The sequence below is a fragment of the Sciurus vulgaris genome (assembly GCF_902686455.1).
Source record: "Sciurus vulgaris genome assembly, chromosome: 5".
Lineage (NCBI taxonomy): Eukaryota > Metazoa > Chordata > Mammalia > Rodentia > Sciuridae > Sciurus > Sciurus vulgaris.
Window position 1 is genome coordinate 9,058,569 of NC_136465.1, and position 16,559 is coordinate 9,075,127.

Sequence of the window (16,559 nt, forward strand, 5' to 3'; positions counted from 1 at the left end):
CCCCAGCCCCTGCATCTCTTTTTAATTGACAAGTAAAAGTTTGTATCTGATGTACAGCATATTTTCATATATATATATATATATATACACACACACACACATACATATTGTAGATTGTTAAATCAAGCTTATTAACATGTTCCATTTTAATATGGGAAAAAGAATGCTGTGTTCTGGTCTGGAACAATAGGGTGCTTCTTAGCTGCCACTCCGCATTGTTTTCCCTACCTTTTTTTATAACCAAGTTTTATCTCAAGGTCTAAAGGGGACAAGTTGCTATTTTTTCCTGTAGCTAGCAGAATTCTGAGCTCTTCCCGCTTATTGAAATCAAAAGCCCATCACTGTCATTATAATCTGCTTCATTGAATCAACAGTTTGTATTGGCAGCTTTTATCATTCCTGATATATTCTTCCATAAAAGACAGAAAGATGACTTGGCTGCCAACTTTTCTGGTTTGTCCTGCTTAGATCAAAGCCTTTTACAGTACTATTGATGTAATTTCCGGTAAATTATTCCTTCAAAGTCCATAAATTTAAAGGGAAAATAAAGGTCTTGAAAGAAATGAACAACATACTTAAGTAATTAATTTTAATTTCTAGCTGGTAACCTGTGTTATACATTAAAAAAAGAAAAAAAAAATGAGATTTCCTTTACCCATATTGTTGAATTCTTCATTGAGTTAGTAGGCATAAGAAATGTTTTGGTTTGTAAAAGTTTGATAATCTACTGTAGAGGCCAGTAAACTATATCCTACTACCACCTGTTTGTTTGTTTGTTTGTTTGTTTGTTTAAATACCTTTATTTGTTTATTTTTATGTGGTGCAGAGGATCAAACAGTTCCTCACACATGCTCGGCAAGTGCTGTACCATTGAGCCACAACCCCAGTCCCACCACCTGTTTTTGTATGTAATGTTTTATTGTATTATAGCCACACATTTTTATTTGTGGTTTATGACTGCATATGCACTATAATGGCAGAGTTCTACTTTAAGTTAAACTTGACAAAAAGGGTCTATTAATCCTGGTCTACTTGAATGGAATTCTTGCTAGCAAAGGAGAATAGTAGAAGCTGCTGCTGTGATCTCGTAAGCATAGAGGAATGAGGCTTTGGATTAAGACTGAAGCTGTAAGAAAGGAGACTTGAGTCAAACATGGACAGGTCTTTAATTCAAGAAGTATGTATTGAATTCCACTACCTTCAGGGGAAAAAAATAGAAGTTAAAGGTTTTGTGCCTGAGTGACGTTGAGAATGGCAGTAATCCGGTTAACATGAAAGAGTTGGCAGGGTAGTTATTTGTTTCAGAATGGGGTTGTAGATATGATGGATACGAATTTGATAGACCATTAAACAGATGGAAATATAAGACTGGAACTTGGATGTGAAGTCAAGCCTGGAAACAAATTGGAGAGTCATCATACTTTTTAAAGTATATAAATAAAAGGCTGAGGGCCAAAGACTGAGCTGTTGGGAACATTTACGAGTAAACTATGGAAGGACGAAAAATAGTGTTACATAAGTGTGGGTGAGAGGGAGAAAAGAACTGAGGCCGAACAAAGGGAGAAGAAAGAAAAGAACTAACCTTCACTGAGCACAGGACTCAGCGTAATTTTTTTTAATTGCTCGTTTGTTCAGCAACCATACCCAATTCTCTTACTCTAATATTTATCAGTTGATGATAATGTTATCTGCAGAGAATTAACTACTTTGTCAATTCTTTTCCAACCCTTATAGCTTTTCTCTTCTCTTTCTAGCTGAGCTTTCTAGTACCATGTTGAACGACGAGATGATAGGAGGCATCCTTGTCTTGCACCAGATTCTAAAGGAATGTTTTTGTAATCTCTTCATGAAATATGAAGCTTACTGCACACTTTATGCATCAACTTTAGAAATTTGTCCTCTATCCCAATTTTCTGATTTTTTTTTTTTTTTTTTTTTAATATTTTGGTTTTGGTTTGGGTGCTAGGGATCGAACCCAGAACTCAGGGGAGGATTTTGTTTTGTATTGTTTTGTTTTTTAGATGCAACACTCTATCAAATGCTTTTTCTTGAGTCTGAAATAATCGCGTGATCTCTGGTCTTTAGACTTTTTTTTTTTTTTTTAAATGGGATTTTGCTATGTTATCCCAGGCCAGTCTCAAGCAATCCTCCTCCCTCAGCCTTTCAAGTTGCTAGGACTAAAGGTGTGTGCCACCAACGTTCGACTCTAATGTATTTTCATTCTGCCCTTCATTTCCTTCCTTCCTTATATCTTTGAGTTTACTCTGTTGATTTTCTTTTAATACTTATCTCATTTGTTTTGTCTTAACTTTCCAGTAAATGTTAAAGCCATTAGATTATCTTAGTATCATTTAACTCTGTTTTAAAGTTTTGATATGCAGTGCTTTGTCATTCATCTTTAAGTAGATCATGACCGTTTATAATATTCATGGTTTAAATAACCAAAGGTTATTTTACAGTATATTTGTTGTAGTTCATTCAGTCTGGTAAGATTTAGGGTTAAATAGGATTTTGGGTGGGTAATTCTTTTTTTTATTAACACATAATTAATAGTATATATTAATGGAATGCAGTGAATATTTCCATATGTGCAAATAGCATGCACCGATTCTATCTGACTACCCTTCTTCCACCACCATCTCCCCTAGCCCTTCCCAGTCCCTAATTGTCACTATTCTACTGTTTTTAGTTTCTAATATGAGAGAGAATGTGCAATACCTGTCTTTCTGTCTGGCTTGTTTCACTCAACATGATGTCCTCTAATTCCATCCATTTTGCTACAAATGACAGAATTTTGTTTTTCTTTATGGATGAGCATAATCTATTATGTGTATGTTATACCATGCTTTATTCGTTCATTCATCCGTTGGTGGGCATCTAGGATGGCTCCATGACCTTCGCTGTTAATGACTAGTGCTGCAATAAGCTTGGGAATGCAGGTGTCTCTTTCATATGCTGACTACATATGTTTTAGATGAGATGCCATCTCATTTTATTTTTTTTTTTGGTCATATATCAGTATTCTATTTTTTTTTTTTTTTTTTTTGCATTGTGATAAAAGTATACTTTTTCACTGAATTCGATTAAGCTTCCTTTGAAGCACAATTATTTTTGTAAATGTTCTACATATGTTGGAAAAGAATATGTATTCATTGTAGGGTAAAAATGATTCCATCTGTAGTAATTTGAGTGTTCCATGTTTTTCAGGTCTTTTGTTTCTGAAAAGGGTATGTTATTTGTTGACTTACGTATTTCTCCCTGCAGTTTTATCAACTATTGCTTTTCATTTACTTTAGCTGTATGCTCAGGAGGCTATATGTTCATGATCATTACATTTTATTGATCATTTATTCCTTTTTTCAGGAATTTCTGATGCTTGCTTTTTTTATCTATCACACTACATTAAATACCAAGAGACTTTCCACCTTCCTTATGTTCCTACTATTTTTTTCCATCCCTTCCTTTTCTTTTTTTCAGTCCCTTTGTTTTCATTCTCTCTCTATCCCTGTTGAGTGGAACCCTTGTAGAAAACATAGTAAGAGACTTTTTATTTTTAATCTAGATACTTTTGATTGAACCTATTAATGTTTTTGTAACTGTCATTCAATTGCAGCTTATTTTTGGTCCTATTATGTTATTTTCGTTATTTGCTTTTTCTTTAAAGGTGGCTCACCATGTTGCTACACTGGCCTTGAACCACTGGTCTCAAGCCCTCCTCCTGCCTCAGCTTACCAAGTAGCTGGCACTCAGGCAGGCATACACCACATACCCGGCTCACCATTTCCAGATCATTCTTTTCCCAGTCCTTTTTTGCCTAGCTTTAGAAGTATAAGTTTTCTTCTGCAAGACTGAAAGTGCATATTTTGGTTTTTTTCTTGTGAGTTCTTCCTTAGTTTATTTTCCCTAAATCTCATCGATATCTGTGTCTTTCCCCAAAGCCACACCTTCCTCATGTGTCTCTCATCTTAGTTCTCTTTCCCCTGCTTTATCCCCTGCCCACAAGCTTGATACTGTCTAGGATTTTAGTTTTGGGTTATTTTTATACTTCCAGGAATGCTGGAGGAATGTTCACCAAGAGGCTCTTAAAATGATTAACCTATGGGGCCTTGAATTACTAAGAGCATTTTTCCTTTTTCTTTACGCTTAAATGATAATTTGGATGGATAGTTTGGATTAACCTATGGGGCCTTGAATTACTAAGAGCATTTTTCCTTTTTCTTTACGCTTAAATGATAGTTTGGATGGATATATAACTGAAGGCAAAAGACCTTGCAGCTACAAAACTTTGAAAATATTACTTCATTTTCTGCTTGTGTCCCTTGTTGCAATCAAGAACTCTGAAACCATTCAGACTTACATTCCTTTATGTAAGATGTGCTTTTAGAATTTTCACTTTTAGGATTTTTTTCACTTACCTTCACTGTGATCTTCACTATTAATTTCTCTGTGATTTGTCTTAAATATGTGTTTAATGCAAAAAAAAAAAATAAGTCAATTTTTAAATTATTTCTTCTTCTCTGCAGTATATTGCAACAGACTATGAGTTACCACCAATGGTATGGAGGAGGGAAAAGGACAAAAATCTAACCCGAGCTCTGTTTACCCATGATAGAGGCTACTGCCTGCCAGTTTCCCCCTCCAGGAACCTCTGTTTCCCTGGGAATCTTCCCAGTTCTGCTTTTGTTTCTCAGATTCATCAGTTGCCCTTCCCTCTGTCCCCCTAGGAGGTATCCTGGGAGAGGACCAGCAGCTTGTGTTTACTCACAATCTTGTCAGAAACCATAATGGAGCTTTCATATTTATTGTAGTAATTTTGGAAAATACAAAAATCTTAGAGAAAAAATAAAAATTATTTTAATTCTAATATTAAGAGATAACTTTGCAGCCTGCTTTTCTGTTTTTCCTGATAAACTGTGCAGTGAACTTTCCTTAGGTCATCAAGTATCTACCATGATGTTCGATGTCTGCCTAGTATTTTGTCATGTGAGTCGACCATAAAGTATTTAACTGCTCTCACTGCGAGACATTTAAATTACATGTTTTTTGAAAAACATCTACTGTAAGCAGTTGCACAGTCTGCCCAGAAAGAGTGTACAGGACACCCTTTAAAAACAATGACACTAATAGAACAAAACAAGCCGTGCCTGTTGGAAAGATCCCATAAATGAATTGGCAATAACTAGCGAGCACTTCTGATTATTAGAGCCAAAGCCTTCCTGACTTTGGAAATCAGATTAATGGATTTGCTGTGGCTTGTGAATCTGCATTTGAATATTAAATGCTGTGTCGGTTTGAGAAAGCAATTCAATACTCATGTTATTTCATAGCTTCTGGGCTGTTCTGCCTGACCACAGAGATCGAACTTGAGTTTTAGATGTGAAAATCCCCAGCATATTACAGCAAAAGCTACCTATACCTGAGATAGAGGTATTGGTTAGTTATCAAAATGTGGATTCTTCCCTTAAATCTAAAGAAAATCTTACACTTTGATTCCTTGAATCAGGTTTTTAGAACTAAGGCAGTCACTGGGTAGACTGGTTTTGTTCTGTTTCATTTTCTATGTTGTTTTTCTTCCCCCTAAATTTCCCTGGCTGTTTTGTTGTTTATGCAGTACTTCGATCTGGAAGCTCCGAAAGGTTAAACCTGGTGTATGTGGGGCAGGGATGCCAAGCTGTAAATAGCCAGGTCTGTTGGAGAGTTGAACTCCTCAGGAATCAGGTACATGAAGTGAGAGGAGTCTGGACAGCCTGCTGCACTTTCCCCGAGTCATTCCACACTTGCTGTCCTGTTTTCTGGCTATGCTCTGCCTCTATGCAGAGAATTTCCTTCTCTCAAAAATATGTGTGCTATTTACATGAATTTGTATATTTGTTATTTATTTCCTCATTTAATCAAAGCTATTTCCTTGGAAAACTTGGAATGGAACCGCTACAAGACCCAGCTAGCCCACTCCTGGCATATACCCAAAGGAGTTAAAATTAGCACACTGTAGTGACCCAGCCAAATCAGTGTTTATAGCAACTTAATTCACAATAGCTAAGCTATGGAACCAACTTAGGTGCCTTTCAACAGATGAATGGATAAAGAAAGTGTGGTATATATGTACACAATGGACTATTACTCAGCCACAAAGAAGAATGAAATTATGACATTTGCTGGTAAATGCATAGAACTGAAGACTATCTTATCATGCTAAGTGAAATAAACCAATCCCCAAAAACCAAAGGCTGAATGTTCTCTCTGATATGTGGATGCTAACACACAATAGAAGAGGGGCAAAATAGAAGTTCATTTTATTAGACAAAGGGGAATGAAGAAAAGTAAAAGGGGATGGGAATAGGAAAGACAGTAGAATGAATCAGACCTATTCATATATGAATACAAACCCAGTGTAACTCAACATCATATATAACCACAAGAATGGGAAGTTATACACCATGTATGTATGATATGTCAGAATACATTTTATTGTTGTATATAACAAAGAACAAGTAAAAAATAAAAAGTAAACCCCTTCTTTGGGCAATGGAGTGTGCTGGGCTATAAAGGAACAAGGATAAGGAGAGAGCACATTTACAGAAGGCACAATAGGGGAAGAAGATGCTTACATACCAAACTTTTCTTTGGGGTATATGTGAACAGTCCCAAAAGAGTTTGAAGCCACTGGTTCAGAAACGGTGCACCCCTTCCATCTAGGGAATTGAGGGACCTCATGGAGGAATGGGGTTTGAGTGGACCTTGGAAGGCCAGGTATGGTGGTGTACTTCACGATCTCAAATGTGTTTTTATCTTTACCTCATCAAAGAACTACAGATCATTGAGTCTGGCTTTTTCATTGATTGCTTCCTTTCTGCCTTTAAGCAAATCCTAGAACTACTAACACGCAAAACAGCCTGCAGGTTGCTCTGCCTCCTTGTCTGAGTAGCTTTTCCTAACTCTTCACTGTGAAGAGATTCTCTCTACACCTCGTTCAACTCATCTTGTGTCCCTGGCTTTCCGCTTTCACCTCCTGTGTCTGGTTTACATTCTGAGTGAAGTCACCGTCTCTACTTGTGCAGGGATCAGCTTCTGGCCCGACTTACTTTTCTCTTTCACAGCATCTCGCAGTTTCATCGGACATTGTCAATCAGTCTCTTGTTGAAATTCTTTGTGGTCTAGGCTTCTGGAGCAACGTTTTTTGTTATTCTCTAGTTACTCTACTTGATCTTCTGCCATATTGTTGGTGAAAGTACTATGAAACTATCTTTTCCGACCTACTTATTTCAGAGAGGGAAATTCCTGTCTCCATTATGTCCTTCTGTCTTCTCTGTTCCTCTTCCCATACACCTTGTGGTGTCCTCAGCCAGCTACTCTTCTCACTCTTCGTAACTTGACCTCTTATTAACTACTTTGATTGACGTACCCAGCAGATTCCAAGTACGTCACACTCTGCTGTTTTGTGTTTAGCTTTCCCCAGAAAGCTGGCAACCTGCCAACACTAGACTTAATATTACCTCTTTAGTCTTTTAAATCATTGCATCTACCATGTTTCCCTTAGACTACATCTCTGATTTCAGATTTTGGAGTCATCTTAAGTTCTTGTTCTCTCCATTTCCCAAACCATGCCTAAATGTCTGTTAGTTTGTTTTGTTTTAATTTTTTCTAATTTTTTTAGTTGTTTATTGACCTTTTATTCATTTATTTATATGCAGTGCTGAGAATTGAACCCAGTACCTCACACATGCCAGGCAAGCACTGTACCTCTGAGCCACAACCCAGCCCTGTTAGTTGTTTTTATGATGGTGTGAACATCTGCTTCTTCCATCTCCTTAACTTTTTTCTCTTCGTGTCTGAGTGGCCATATGGACCTTAAGATGTTCTCACCTATTTTTCCTCACCCCTGCCTTCATTATCTTCTGTAATTATTACTAAAATGCCATTCCTTGCTCCAGGCTATTGATATCTTACTGCCTCCTGGGTCTGCATGATTCTGATCTTTGTGGTTCTTTATCAGTTGTACTTTGTTTTCACTAATACCTTTTCTCAGCCCTGAAATGGACTCTCCCTTCACGCCAAGTGAATTCTTGTGGTATCCACAGGTATCTTGCTCCCTGTCTGCTCCCAGACATTCCTGCAGTCAGGCCATTCCTGGCATCTAGTGTTCCCATGTGGACACTTCCACATTTCCCTTTACCATCAGACCATGTTCTTTGCATGCATTCATTTTCAGCAACTGTTTATTTAGAATGTGCTGGGACGTTTCACAAAGGGGTGGGGGTACAAAGGCTTCATAGTCCTGTGGGAACACAGGCAAGTAAATAGAATTCAGCGAGGTTAGTGCTGAGATGGGTAGTGGGTGCTCTGGCAGCACATGTATGAGGGGCATCTTAGGAGGGAGAAAGAGAGGGGTGTCACAGAGATGCTCTAAAGACAGTGCGTGACCTGGACTGTCTTGAGTCTCAAATTCCCTAGCCAAAGAAGAAAACACTAGAACCCAGACTTCATCTGCCAAAAAGCCATGTATTACTGACCTCACCCAGCCTGGTAGTCGCTAGTCTGCATTCTTGGCATTTATATACTCAGTGTAAATTCTTTAATTTGCTTTATTTCTATGACTATTTGGGGAAAAATTTTATTATTATACATCAGTGTTTTCAACTAGATTATAAACTTCTAGGACCTAGGGACTGGGTCTTCTTTTTCTCATTGCCTATGCAAAAGGTGTAGTGAAAGTCAGTCGTTGGAGGACAAGCATGGTGGCCACAGCCTTCTTGGGCTTAGTGCTTCTCATGTTTTTTTTTTTTTTTTTTTTTTTTCCCAGAAGCTTATTTATGACTGTAAATTTTGTAAGGTACTTTTATTTGATTCCTGGACAAGATAGCTTTCTCACATATGCATACACGCACTTTCTCTCTGTTTAAACAAAATGTTTCCACTTGAAGCACTCAGTGAGTGACCATTGACACCAGTAACACGCACGTTTGCCCTTTGGTGGTGAAGTGGAGATGTGTGCAGTGTCGGCTGGATTTGAAGAGTGTCACTAAAAGCTTTTTGAGCCCACTGCTCTTCTGGGACCCTGGGAATCCACCAGACTGTCTCTGAGCTACAGGACTAAAATTACAAACATCCAGTGGACCTGATGGTGAGGTGTGACCATTCCAGCTCAGTGGTATTCACATTGTGGTGCTGCCTTTGCTTGTTTGTGGGCATATAATTTTCAAAGGAAGAGTATGCTGATGGCCAAGGTTCCAAGATAATGTTGTCAGGGCCAGAGTTTGCTCCCTCTTAGGTGTTTTTATCTGAATTAATCATTCTTTTCTTTTTTGGTACCAAGGATTGAACTCGGGCACTCGACCACTGAGCCACATCCCCAGCCCTATTTGTATTTTGTTTAGACACAGGGGCTCATTGAGTTGCTTAGTGCCTCCCTCTTGCTGAGGCTGGGTGATACACCTTTGTTTTTGCTATCTCCTGCCTCAGCCTCCTGAACTGCTGGGTTTATAGGCGTGCGCCACTGCACCCAGCTTGACTCAGTCATTCGTAAACTTTTTGGGGTCATGACTCCATCTGATAACTCAATTATAAATCTATGGGGAGATGTGTATAAGCACACAGGGAATTGTATGTACCACCTCAGGAAGTTCCTGGGCCATTTGAGATCCCCCATCAGCCTTGGGTATCATTATTGCCTTATTCTAACAAGGGCTGTATAAAACCATTGCCACTTGAAGCTAAATATGATATTTTGTCCCCATCCAGTTTCCTTCTAGTATACACAGGAAACAATCCCAGGCACATTACACATCTGCTGTAAAAAAAATGAATATATTTTACTTCCCCTTTCCTTTCTTCTGTGAAAACAGCAGAACTGTATGTATTTGTTGGAGAAGTACAAATGGATCAGTTCTGCTCAAGCAGAGAAAAAGCTGTTACATACATTGGTAAATATCTATGCAAAGCGGAAATAGAAGCTATTTGAATATTGTCATCTACACCACTGAACTTTTTCTATATCCACATTAAAGAAATTTTTTTCATGTTACGAATCAGCTCATAACGCAGCGATGTTATTTATGGGTTCAGTCTCCAGTACAAAAATAAAATAATAAAGCCCATGTGTCTGTGCTTATATAAAATGCTCAAGGAAAATACTCTGAAAGGTGTATATACTCAATAACAATCCACATGGTGCTACTTTCCTGGACTACTATTTGGATTGTTCTTTCCTTATTAGAAAATTACTAGGTGGCATAGACAGAGGAAAAACAAGACTTCTTAGTAAACTGTGTCGCAGGGTTTTTTCTTCTGCCATTCCAGTGGAGATTTTCAGTAGAAGTGAGGAAAAAATGTGTCACAAGATGAAAACATTTATGAACTCTCTAACATCTCAATCCATGGTCTTCATTTTTGTTTCCACTTAGAATCCTGATGTATTTAGAAAAGATAATATTTTTAAATGACCTGAAAATAATCAAATTCAGATTGTGCAGAGTGAAAATAAGTCACCACTTCATAAGAATCACATTTTCCTATGCCAAGGACTTCACGGTTCATGAGAAGATCAAGTGTGTTAGCTAAGGGAGGTGGGTCAAAACATAGTCCGATTCCATAGGACATCCAGCTGGAAGACTGGTGGAGGTTATGGGGCTAGTCATGAAATTGGGAGTAGGCTTGGGTTTCTCTTTAATCCAGCATTCTTCCTGGCTCCTCTGCCAGGACTTAAGGTAAAAAAACCTTTCCTCTTCAAGTCCCTACTCTATACTTCCATAGCGTAGGCTTACTTTCTGCACTTCACAGAGTTATTTTGAGACTCCAATTATATAATTCATTAGTTCCCAAAGTGTGATTTCCAGGTCAGTAGCAGGAGCATTTCCTGGGAATTTATTAGAAATGTAGATTCTAGGGCCAAACTTGGACTGAATCAGAAACTCTAGGGGTGGGCCCAGCAATCCATGTTTTACAAACACTTTGGGTGAATGTGATGCACACTGAAGTTTGAGAATCACTGAAGATCTTCAATGTACAATGATCTTCAATGTACAGTTTTATAAATTTTGATGTGATCACTAGCCCCATCAAGATGGAGAACTTGCTCATCACTCCATGCTGTCCCTGTACCTCCTCCTGTGGGTCTCCATCCCCCTAAGCCACGCTATTCCATGACAGCCTTTTCATTAGAGATGGTACAAGAACTTGATGATAGGTTGGACAGGGAAAGACCAATGTCATATGCTCTTTTCCTTTGTTACTTGTAGGTAATATTCCTTTTAAAAGTACTAGGCCTAGGGCTGGGACTGTAGCTCAGTGGTAGAGTGCTTATCTCAGCACCACATAAAAATAAATAAATAGAATATAGGAATTGTGGGGAAAAAAATCTTCTTTAAAAAGTACTAAGCATATTTTTTGGTTGTTTTTCAGCCCATGGACCAAGCTTCTCTGAAGAACAGCGATGTGCTGGTTTTGACAGGACTTACCCAGATCCCCACTGCAAACCCTGATGGCATGGTCGGAGAGTTCTGCAGCAACCTGGGTAGGGGGACTCTCAGATTTGGCACTGGGTACCTTGCTTTGTAGCATTCTTCGCCCCCGTCCTTCCTAGTCACACCATCTGGTGTCTCTCTTAAGCGCCCCCCCCCCATGTCCACCTTTTCTTTCTGCCCATCCTTCAGAGAATACTGTTGTCAACAGGAACAGTTCTGACTTAGTTAACTCTGAAGGTGAGGTAACAGTGGTTGTTAATACAGTAAATTAGAGTCATTAGCACTTTATAGAACAAATACTAAACATTTTCTCACAAATACTTATTTAATCCCCTTGCTTTTTGGTGGGATTTTGTAGGGGAAAGAGTATTTACAGGGTTGCAGGTGTCAGAGAAGTGAAGAATCACATCATTGCTTTATAAATCATAACAGAAAAGACCATTATACTTTGAATTCACAACAGTGATAAAATGAACAGGTGTCATTTTCCTATTTATTTTGGGTTTTTTGCCGTCCTTCTTGGGGCAGAGGGGATAAATTGAGAGGTTTATGGGATGTTTTCTACCTGGAAGAAACCGATTTTTCTTTGTATATAATTTTTAACAAAATGTAGAAATCCTACCTTTTTTTGGAAAAGTAGTTTGGCTACTGTCTTGCAGTTCAGGCTACTGTAACAGAGTATGATAAATGAATGGCTTCAGCAGTACAGTTATTTTCTCACAGTTCTGGAGATTGGGAAAACTGAGAACTACATGCTGGCTTTGCTGTCTGGTAAAAGCCCTCTTTCCACTGGAGTATAAACACTCTTTCCCTTATCAAATCCCACCAGCACACCTTCTTTTTGTGTTCTCACATGGAGAAGAGGGGATGCTCTGGTATTTCTTCCTCTTCTTATAGGGCACACATGTTTTACCATAGGTCTCCACCCTTGTGACCTCATCTAAATGTGATTACCTCCCAAAGTCCCTGGCTCATAATTCCATCACATTGGAGATCAGGACTACCATACACACATTTGGGTGGGAGAGACACTACATTTTGTCCATGACAATTAAACCAAGAAGAGTTGATGAGCTCCGGCCATTCACCCTGGCAATTTTAAGTGATATTACCTTTGCCATTTGAAAAAGAAAGGGTTATGTTCTTCCATTTACATGGAAAGCACTGTCCTTTGAAATTTCCCTCATAGTCTGTTTTTGTTCTTTGGTATTAAACCAAAGGTAATTTATTCTACTTTGAAATATTGTTGAACTGGTCTCAGAAAGAGCCTTGGGTTTGTGTATGTTTATTATCTGGAATCATAGACTCAAAGCACTTTAGATTTTGGGGGAAAATTTATGTCTAATCCACTTTCAGAGTGGGGTCTACTTAACCACTTGCCTCAAAATCAATAAAATCACTTATTAAAAATGCAAATTTGATGGGGGCTGGGGTTGCAACTCAGTTTTAGAGCAGTTGCCTAGCATGTATGAGGCACTGGATTTGATCCTCAGCACCACATAAAAATAAAAGTATTGTGTCCATTTACAACTAAAAAAAAAAAAAAAGAAGAAGAAGAAGAAAGAAAAAAAGAAAAATCCAAAGTTAAAAAAAAAATGCAAATTTGAGGGCCTTACCAGAGACCTAGTAAATTAGTATCTCTGAGGAGAGGAGGATCCAGAAGAAAGCTGCGTGTTCAACATGTTCCTTTGGCAATTTTTACACAAACTAATGCCTAAAATTCACTGATCTCATTCATTGCTTTCATAACTCATGAGGAAACTGAGGCCCTGCAAGGTCATAGCGGCTAACCTGTGGTCCCAGAACTTGGAGCAAAGTTAGGACTAGAGCCACACTCTTGAGCCCTGATGGCTGATTTGATCTGTTTTCCCCATTATGTTGAACTCTTTAATAGGAGCAGGTCCTCAGTTCTCATGTCACAGAATCCAAATGAACTGTACATCAGAGTGGGAATAGGAGAGCACATGGCATTAAGACTTCAGGTTCTGAAGCTAGGCATGGTGGGGTACACCTGTAATCCCAGCTACTTGGGAGGCCAAGGAAGGAAGATAGTGATCAGTTCAAGGCCAGCCTAGGCAGCACAGCAAGACCCTGTATCAAAAACAAAAAACCCTTCAGGTTCTACACCTCAAAACCACTTAAATCAATGTGTTTTTGAAAACTAATCAGAAAAAAACAAACTCAAGTTTGCACTTTGTCTTTTTCAGCCAGTCATACTTTGAATATGATTATAACCCAGAAGTTACAGTTCCTCATTTGATAACTTACTTTAAGGTATTGAGCTTTCTTACATTAAAGAAAATGCCACCGAGTAAAACAGAAAAACTTGGCCTGTTTCCTTATAGGTCATCATCTGTGGTCAGAGACCTAAGAGAGACTAATCTAGCAAGTGTTTTAGCAGAATCTAAAAAAAAAAAAAAAAAAAAAAAAAAAAAGGAGCTTGAAGTTTCTGTCCTAAAACTCAGCTACCTTGGAACCTTTAAAACCCAAACCCTTGATTATGCACTTTATTCTCAAGGACTTAAATTAGACAGTGATGGGAAATCATCTCTTAACCTCTGGATTTCCTGGGTGCTGTTCTCCATAAGAAGTAGACTATTATATGTGTGAGTGAATTATAAGAACAGAAATGGGAAAACAAATGCAAAATTTTTTTTAGTTAGATTCTTCCTTTAAAACATATCCTTTTGGTACTGTTTTTCCCCCTTTGGCCTCAACTTTTCTAGCTCTCACAGTTCGGAATGGAGGAAATGTGTTGGTCCCCTGCTACCCTTCTGGAGTGATCTATGACCTCCTGGAATGCCTGTATCAGTACATTGACTCAGCTGGCCTCTCCAATATCCCCTTCTACTTCATCTCCCCGGTGGCAAACAGTTCACTTGAATTCTCCCAGATTTTTGCTGAGTGGTATGTCAATGTTCTGAGTTCTATTTGATTCAGTATGTTCAAGCAGTAAGAGTGATGATAATAATGCTATTTCTTTCTCACATTGCTATGAAATTTTCATTTGTTGTTTGTATGTGTGATGAGAAGATTGTATTACTGAAAGTCAAATCTGTTACACTGCTAGAGTTTAGAAGAATAATTACCAAGGAGGGAAGGATGAAAGAGGACTTAGCCTATACTTACCCAGTACCAGGTAGGCATGGGGATCATGCCTGTGATCCCAAGTTCAAGGCCAGCATGAGCAATTTAGCTAGATCCTGTCTCAAACTAAAAAAGACAAAAAGGACTGGGGATGTAGCTAAGTGGTTCAATTCCTAGTACCACCCAAAAGGAAAAAAAAAAAAAAAGTCAGTAGCAAAAGTATTCTCTACTTCTCCTGTGTTCCCCTGTCTCCTACATGGTGAAGTTTCATTCTAAAACTTTTTTAAAAATTTCAAGCTCAAGCTTATGTTACCTAAAATATACCAAATTGGATAGGAAAACTAGATTTTTTTTTTTCATTTCAATAGTACATTTGATAAAATCATGTTTTAACTATAGCAGGAAATTATTTGATCATATCCTCAGGTAAATTATTACACAGTATGAAATCATTGAGCCTTTTAAAGATTATTTAGGCACGTTTGAACTGTAACTGGTGGCCAAAAAAAGAGGGAGAGGAAAATAGATTAATTTAATTTTTACAGTATATCATTTCCAAACTTTCAGGAACCATGAGAAGACACATAATGTAGAGTGTGTCTAATCCCTTTTTAATAGTGGAGTAACCAAATGAACACAGCTTTCCTAAACTTCCATTGGAAAAGGAATTTGTACATTATTCTGCCTCCCACCCCTGCTTTTTTAAAGTCCATTTTTTTCTACCCATTTGATTGTATCTAGAGTCTGCCTTCTCCATCCACGTGCCCACTGCTCATCTTTGTTCACAGATCTATTGCTGCTTGTTGGCACTGAATTTTATCCTTTGTGCATAGGGAACGCCCCCCCAACCCAGGAAGATAATCTTGAATAATTAATAATCTGACTCAATTCTCACCTGCAGATTTACCCAGCATGTTAAGAATTTCTTCATCTGTATCCTCAATAAAGGTATCACAAAAAACATTCCTGGGCCAGCCTGAGTTGGGTGGGCTGCTAGGGCATGGGGAGTGTGGGTTCAGCAGATGATAAGGGCTCATGAGGTGTCTTCACTGGTTGTGCGGCTTCGAGTCCGGTCTTTGCCCGTCACATATGGTTCGTGTTGTTGGAATATCTTGCTGGATTTAAGATCCAGGACTACCAAGGTGAGAGTACTGTAGGATGTTTTTGTGCTTCTGGGGGTTTTTTGGGTATTTGTTTCATATAATACATGTTTACTATAAAAAAAATATGAAAGTTACAGAAAACAGAAAAAAAGAAAAAAACCTAATACTGCTATCCATAAATAACTTAATCACTATTAACATTCTGATGCATTTCATCTTTCTTCATAGAGATCATGCTGAATATCTCATTGTGAATCCTACTTTTAAAAAATAATAATTAATATAGATCAAAACATTATAAAATCTTTCTTAGAGGACTTTTTTTTTTTTTTTTTTTGTACCAATAATTGAACTCAGGGGCACTTAACCACTGAGCCATATCTGTCCCTAAGAAAAATCCCCACCGCCTTTTTTAAAATTTTGAGACAGGGTCTCACTAAGTCACTGAGACTGCCTTTGAACTTGCTGTCCTCCTACCTCAGCTTTCCAAGCCACTGGGATTATAGATGTGAGCCACCATGCCCGGCAAGAACATAATTCTTACATGACTCAAGCATGATATAATTTTTATATCATTTGTGTATGTATAATCTAGTTTACTGTTTTCTTATTGAATGCAAGGGCTTTTCTCATCTTTTGCTTTTAGTAATCTTCAATTAATATTCTGTGTGTATGTAAGGACATCTTTTGCTTGAGGTAGGTTTCTAAAAGTGGAATTACTGGAACAAAGGATATAAATATTTTTAATGTTCATTATCTGAATCTAAATTGCTTTCCAGAAAGGTTTCTATGTAAATTATTCCTTCCCTCCCCCCATTTAACTTCTTAGAGATTTTGTACTTCACCTTTATACTTGAATTCTTTATGTATATATCAAAGATATTAACTTCTTTTTATAATTCCATAGACA

General features: G+C 38.0%; 1 protein-coding gene across 2 annotated transcripts in view; it reads left to right on the top strand.

Annotated features, from left to right (window-relative positions):
• The window catches only part of INTS9 (integrator complex subunit 9), a 110,868-nt gene that overhangs the window by 65,522 nt on the left and 28,787 nt on the right, over window positions 1-16,559 (top strand). For both annotated transcript variants that reach the window (XM_079139946.1, XM_079139947.1), the window contains 2 exons: window positions 11,398-11,509; window positions 14,186-14,366. In XM_079139946.1, coding sequence (XP_078996072.1) covers window positions 11,398-11,509; window positions 14,186-14,366 — 293 coding nt within the window. The remainder of the gene's footprint in view (window positions 1-11,397; window positions 11,510-14,185; window positions 14,367-16,559) is intronic.